The sequence below is a fragment of the Montipora capricornis genome, chromosome 4, assembly GCF_036669925.1.
Source record: "Montipora capricornis isolate CH-2021 chromosome 4, ASM3666992v2, whole genome shotgun sequence".
Classification (NCBI taxonomy): Eukaryota; Metazoa; Cnidaria; class Anthozoa; order Scleractinia; family Acroporidae; genus Montipora; species Montipora capricornis.
This window is the reverse complement of record NC_090886.1, coordinates 9,712,054-9,719,553: the sequence shown is the minus strand read 5'-3', so window position 1 is coordinate 9,719,553 and position 7,500 is coordinate 9,712,054. Positions and strand designations below refer to the sequence as shown.

Below are 7,500 nucleotides of genomic sequence, written 5' to 3'. Positions count from 1 at the left end.
AAATTACAGAAGATTTCGAAAAGATTCTGTTGTATTCGGTCCACCAACACTCGACAAGTGGATGGAAGAAATAAAGATTGAAAATGGAAGGCTGCTTCAAGAATTACACGAATTTAACGCAAAGGAGAGGATTTTCAAGTTTGGTCCGGAAAGATTTTCAAGTAGGAATAAAGGTATAAAATTTATAATGGATTTCCTGACTATGTAACTTTATCAGAGTTCTGGGAATCTGTAGAGCCTAATGCCCCAAAATTAACTTATTTCAGTTTTGTACGTGTTAACACTAATTCTATTAATTTTGAAGACAAATTTCCTATCATGACAGGGAAAGAAGAGAGGTTTCCTGGACACAATGTTGGTTGCGCCAGGACTTTCCAACCGATTGATGAGTTTTGGCTTCTTTTGACCCGTTCAAGACGTGGTTTATTTGAGCGTGATCTCGCGTTTAGGTTCAGTATTTCAAGGCAAGTTGTTTCAGGTATAACTATAACATGGACTAATTACCTATATTTGATGCTAAATAAAATGCCAGACTCCTCAAGACCTTGAGTGAACTTTATTCTGAACACAAGTCCCACAACACCTTCAAAGGTCTTGTAGGAATTTCCTCAATTGTTTGGATTACGTTTGTGAGTATTTTGTATGGAGGAAGTATATCTGACAAGGAGATTGTAAAAAGCAGGTCTTACCAAGAAAGACTGTTATACGACTATGAGGAATGCCAATTTAAGAATTCACGTCAAAAGGGCCATTAGGAGAATCAAAGGTTGGCACATCTTTGATAACACATTTCCTTAAAAAATCACAGTGATGGTGGACCGAAGACAACAGAATCTTTTTGGAAATCTTCTGCATGAAATTTCTTCCTGGTCTTTATATTCACGAGCACTCTCGGCTCTTGTTATCCCTTCAGATTCAGTCTCACATCTCAACTTCAGCCTTTTCGCTCTACAAAGCGATCCTTCATTCACTTTTGTCCAAGGAAAGACCGATGGTACGCTTTAAGGTGTCGTCTATGACCAGTCAGAGTCCGTTTAAAATCCGTCGGCAACAAGTGTTCAGAACAACAGAACATGTTTCCTACCGTGGCAAAGAAGCCATCTCCTCTTTCCATACGAATTTTCCACTTCTTCAGTTGTTGTGTATCCGACGGAAACGCACGAAACAATAAATCGGGCGATTTTAACTTCGGTTATTAAAGTTTGCAAGTGTGTAACATTTGTGACCAAATTTTTTATCCTTCCTCGCAATTTGCACGGCTGAAGTAGCTTTAAATTTGCCCAAAACCCCGTTCTTGTTTGTTTTGTCCAACATTTTTCCTGCCGCGAGGGCTATTAACCCTCACTTGCATGCAACTTCAGGTTTTTTTTCTGGAATCGGAGTATTGTGGGCTTTTGTAAAGCACTCGTCAATATCCGCAACAGGAGGACATCGAGATAAAATGCCTCAATATGATTCTCTATTTAGACGAATACATTACTACAACAATCGCCCCATTTCCTGAATATGTAGAATTGCAGGTACAATCAAAGTACCCACCTTGCATACGGAACCTTCGCCCGCAGTGCGCGCGGCAGTCAAAACTGTGCTATCCTGTCAATCATTTGCCCCTTCACCGGAAACAGTGCATTTCGGTTGTTCGTAAATGACATTGTTGTTGATCTACACAAGGACGCGGTTAAAGTCTTTATTCGCGAAGTTAACTCAAATAAATATCGATACTGTTTTGCCGTCTTCTTGCACTTGGCTCGAAAATACCAGCCTGAATTCGTCTTAGGATAGTTAGAAAAAGCACAAATAAAAGCCAAAGCACAACAGGTCACGTTCGAATTCTGCTCGCCGATAACCCAAGTTTGTTGACAAAAAAATTGCCACAAAATGTTTTAAATGGTTTTCTGGCCCTTTATTACTAATGGCGCTCACGTTCATTTTAAATGGAGTATCGGGAAAGAAAAATTGTCAAGCTGATATTTTTTTCGCGTGAACATACATTTTCAAGTAGCGAAAATTTGTATAAGCACTACAAAACGTTTACTAACCATTTCCCGAAGGAACACCTTTTAGAAGCTGCAAGGAAGCCGCTGATGAATTTTGCACAAAAACCTCGGCCCCTAACACCAGAAAGCCAGACTTGGAAAGTTTTTCAGTGGAAGGCTCGCTAAGGAAGAGTTTCTAGAGCTTGCCCTCCCGCAGGTCGCCAGAAAGGTGCAAACAAGCTCATTCCTCCTGTCTGAAAAGAGCAAGATCTAGAAGGGGCAGTCAAAATTGTGTTTCTTTTATTGTGCGAAAATTTATTTTTCCCTCAATCCCAAATAAGAACTTGCTGTGTCTTGCAATTCAACAGTGAATTGCTATTAGGCCAATATGAGAATCAACATCAACAAAGAGACACTCCCAGGGGTTTGGGGAAGAAAAGAACATGGCTAATTTAAACTGGGGAACAGAGTAACATACATACATACATACATAATCTTTATTTAACGTGGATAGAAACACTTAGCTGAAGCTATTTTACAGGTTTTCCACAAAATAATATTAAGAAAAAATATATATATACATAAAAATGTAAGAATATGAATAAAATATCTCGTATCTAAAATTTCAAAATTTAGGTAACTAAAATTTAATGTTCCTCACTGGTTTTTTTAACAATATCAAAATATTTTAGGGAACAAGGGAAGAAAACCAATTTAAATTTTAGGGATCAAAAAGCTGGGAACAAGTTTGAAAGTAATTTGGGGAAAAAGGAAACACTAGCAAATATGTAAAGGGAACAAGGACTCCTCTCCCCAGGAGGGCCTCATCAAATGTTCTGCGTCTATCCAACAGCTCAAACAAGCTATTCCAACAATTTTTGAATGACCAACAAGAAAAGAACACTCTCTTAGAGAAATAGATTATTTATAATAACACTTAAGCATGAAACAATGCTCAGATGCTTACGAGCACCCTCATGCCCATGTTTGTAAAAAAGCACCATGAAGTATTCCTTGTGGCTGGCTGGTTTAGGCATTGGGGCATCTTTCGACATTGCGCAAAAGCAAGGCAACTTCATTATCAGAGGGCACGGGGGAAAGAAGCTAGAAGAAAAAACTGGCCTTGATCCAATTCTCCGAAGGTAATCTTTACAGAATAAGATCATAGAAGGAACACTTTTGAGTGCCAACCTTGAGCCTTTTAAAACAAGCGCAAACAATATTAATAGTCTTTAAATTCACAAAATGTCAAACAGCATATTTTAGTCTCATATTCAATTAGATTTGGCTGCAATGTTCCTTAAAACTATGCAGAACTATTTACCATAAAATGTGGAACATTTCCTGCCTATCTAAATATGCCGCAAAAGGGCTCCAAAAAGCAAACAGTTAAGTTTTTAGATTAAGATACACAATACCTGAAAAATAAATTACTTGATGTGATCAAGACATTGAATGACCAAGCAATAAACAAATGGCAGCAATGTATGTTAGGTTCACAAAGTGGGAAAAAAAATATTCCTCAACTGATGTTTCAATATGCATTTAAATAAATTTTCTATCAACAATTCAAGGGGCTGACTTTTCACTGGTATTGATTTACATTTCCATGATAAGTTTGAAAGTGAATCTGGCAACCACAGTGCCCTATGAAATGGGAAAATTGAAATAACTTAAACTCTTTAAACTAACATTTTATAAGGGACACCATTATTGATGCCCTGCGAAGAACAAAGATTAAATTGAAAGAAGAGTTGGTCTGGAGTTTATCCACAATGGACAGTTAGTGGCTGCATTCACCAATGTAGAGAACAAACACATCAAGTTTCTTGTCAAGCAACCAGGTGTTCAAGGAGCTATTCAATTTCCAAAGAACTATGGTAGTGTGCAACAGTACCTGGGTGAATTCGGGTACCTGGCCTGAAACTGAAACTTGTGGAGCCAAACAACTTGTTGAGCTAAGTACTTAAACTGGGTAGATAATTATGTCTACAAATATTGTCTATTCAACCAACAGTTTCTCCTAATTTTGTGTACCATTCACTTAATGGTTCCTTAATTAAAAAAATCGCTAATTCAATTAAGGATTCAAGTCCTTTGAAATCATCAAAGTTACTTTGTGCCACCAGGAACAAACAAAAAAGTACAAGCACTGAAGACAAACAGCTCACAAAAGATCACAAAAGGCAGGACTCCGTTTAAAACAGCAAAACGGGCCGGGGATCCTCGAGTCACTAAAAAGTGCTGCATGCTACGTAGATGTTTGCAGAACGATCGCAAGTTGTAATCACTGAAACAAAAAACTCCAATCCAGATCTGATAGACGATGGTCGTGCAAGACTCACCAAGCACATGGAACACCCGACAGGATTGTTTGTTGTCTGGCACAGCAGATGAACGAAAAATTGTTCCCCTCACTATTAAGTTCCAACCCAAGACCAATCTTGCCAAAATACAACAACAATTTGGGCAGCAGGCAAGCTCATCACAAGCCACCGAAGTTGGCATAAAGCAGCATAGCGCTTCACCTGAAGTTCGATCATGATGGACACAAACAAGAGCTGAAAAAACTTCATATGGTCAGACGACCAAATGTGATTGATCAGTTATCGGACATCAAAGTGCTGAACAGTACAAACCAAGGGATTTCGTCGTAAAAATACACTCAGCAACGTCTTCTTCTTCTACAGAATAAAGTTCAAAAGCGATCCTGGTTGTTAATCACATGCTAGACCAATCCATAAACTGGATAAAGTGGATTGGCAAATTGATTGCCAGAACAATGAGTCATTTCTGTCTCGATGAGTTCAAAGAAGCGACGGTCAAGAGAGTCACAACGGAAGGCTGAGCGAATGTCCACCGATCTAACCAATCAGAATGTAAACAATTGGCGTGACGTTGGATAGCACAAGGATAGCACAGTTTTTCCCTCTCGCTGAATTCTGATTGGTCAGTTTAAATTTCAGTAGCTCTCACCGTATGCAAGGCAGTAGAGTTAGAACAACTGGCCGATGGATAAAAACTGTAAGTATTTGAAATACGTTCGTCAATATCTCCACCAGAAATAGAATACGGGTGATTAATTCTTTGAAACGTAGTTTAATGACTTGCATTCAATGTAAATCTATTGTTTAAAAAATTGTATATTATCTTAAGATTCAAACTGAAAAAATTCACTCGTACGATGACAGTTAGGTCTTAAAAACGTAAGTCTCGTCTTCTCAAAACGTCTTTCAAATACCGTTACAATATGTCTTTTACATAAAAAAAAGGAAACGAACCTTATTTAAAGTGGTACTATGAGCAAAAACTCATTTACTTTTTTTCTTCTGATTTTGAAAGCGTGTTCGCTTAACACCTAACTGGCAAAATTTTGAGCTTTGAGTTTAATCCAAAGGCTGTTTATTTTGAGTGTAAGTTTTGGATTTCATGGTCCGCCATTACTCACGTTCAAAACTGGCCGATTGGACCTCAGAGGGTTGGATCTAGAGAAAATGACGTCATTTACTCACTAGCTTAAAATTTCAGCGTGTAAACGCAATTTATTAAATATGCAAAACACGGGTTAAAAAGTCTGAAATCCCGAAACTCCCGTGATGCATATTAATTAGGCCGCGTACACACGCATTGCATTCTTAAACTAGTGAGTGTTTGACGTCATTTTCTCCTCGACCCAGCTCTCTCAAGATTTTGAAGTTAGTAATGGCGGACCAATAAATAAGAAAATTCCAGCTAAAATAAACAGGTGTCTTTTTAAAATCAGAACTTAAAACTTGGGTGAGTTAGTGTTTAGTTAACATAGTTTTGAAATCCAAAGGAAAAACAATTTTTTTTTTTGGTCGTAGTACCAGTGTTTAGTCGTTCTAGCGCTGGAGCACTAATTGGAGACACTAAACTGAAATTAACAATTAACACAAACCAAGTTAAGTCTCACCTCTCGGTGCAGAGTAGAGAACCAACAAACTCAACCCACATATAACCCCAGATCTGGGAATCGAACCCGGGCCACATTGGTGGGAGGCGAGTGCTCTCACTCTTGCGCCATCCCTGCACCCAATGTGTAGATCCTTCATTTTTGTTAGGTTAAAAGGTAAATTACCCATAAAATATCACCTGAACAGGATGTCCCATTTCCTGAAAAACCATGATTACATAAACAACTGAAGGATCCAACTGTGTCAACACAGGTGGCATGTTGATCACAATCGGATGCATTGGTTAAGCATTCGTCAATATCTGAAAAAGAAGGCGAACAAGGGAATATTAAAAGGCGGTAGTCTATCTAACTAGAGCTGGGGTCGATACTTTGCTCTCACCTGAACAATCTTTTCCATCCCCCGTGTATCCTGGATTGCATATACATTCAAGCGATAAAACAGAGTTGAGACAAACAGCGTGAACATGGCAATTGTGTATATTCGAGGCACATTCGTCAATCTCTGTATAAGATATACAAGAGATGCAAGATATCGTGTAATAGGCTTAAAATAACTTTTTGTCGTCTGTCAAAAGTTCTAACGCATCGAAGGTTGTAAGCTTTTCAGTTGTAACAAAAAATGATTTGCGTTAAAAGAGGAATCAAAGCCCGGTTTACACTACAGTTATTTTTTGGCACTGCTCTGGTGAAATTGGCTCGGGTCCCAAAAAAAAAAAATTTCGGCTCGGATAAAATTTGCACTGTAAACAATCTGTCAGTACCAAATTTCATCCGTGCCGAACCAAAATTCTTACCCATGCTGGGACTTTCGGCGAGGTAGTCCGAGCACGGGTGAAAATGGTACGGGTGCTGAAAAAATAGGCACGGCCCGGATAGAACAAGTAGTGTAAACACTTAAAAGGGCCAAATGTGAGCCTTAATTCATATAGGCTAGCGGTTTTTTTGCGTACATTTCAAGATGGCTGCTCATTCTCCCCCAAAATCACGCGGACAATCGCGAACGTTCTTGATTATAATTGAACTGCGCATGTCTACAAGAGAACTTACCCGGGCCCAAAAATTTTGGCACGGTATTTTTGATACGGTAAAAATGGTGAAGTGTAAACAAAGTTTGCCGAACTCTTTTTAGGCACCCGTGCCAATTTCACACGAGCCGTGCCGAAAATTTTCTGTAGTGTAAACCGGGCTTAAAACGTTCTTAAAACAAATACAACTATTTGCAAAGTAAAGTACATTCAAAGAAATGAACTAGTGATATTTACCTTCATAAACCTCCACTCTCAGGGCATTCCAATAATGTTGAGAAATTGGATGAAACCGAATATATCTTGCAAATACTGTTACTGGCAACGTTTTCTGGTCAATGTAACTGTAGTCGCCTAGTCTAGTAAATATCTAAATCAATCAATCAATCAATCCACTTACTCAATAAATCGTTAAAATTAATTGTTTAGGGATAAACTTCTGCAAAGCGCAGTTGTGGTATAGGCAAGCTCTGGATAGGACAGAGGACGCTTTGGGGATGGAGTTGATCCATATCTTGTCACCCCTTGTACCCGACTTCCCGAATAAAATTGCAATTTTTGT

General features: G+C 38.6%; 1 protein-coding gene across 1 annotated transcript in view; it reads right to left on the bottom strand.

Annotated features, from left to right (window-relative positions):
• Window positions 1–7,500, bottom strand: part of LOC138045500 (adhesion G protein-coupled receptor L4-like) — a 77,637-nt gene that overhangs the window by 36,965 nt on the left and 33,172 nt on the right. Inside the window, exons 4-6 of the mRNA XM_068892031.1 lie at window positions 7,176–7,308; window positions 6,293–6,415; window positions 6,090–6,212 (exon numbers count right to left, since the gene is read on the bottom strand). Of these exons, the coding sequence (XP_068748132.1) occupies window positions 6,090–6,212; window positions 6,293–6,415; window positions 7,176–7,308 (379 nt within the window). The remainder of the gene's footprint in view (window positions 1–6,089; window positions 6,213–6,292; window positions 6,416–7,175; window positions 7,309–7,500) is intronic.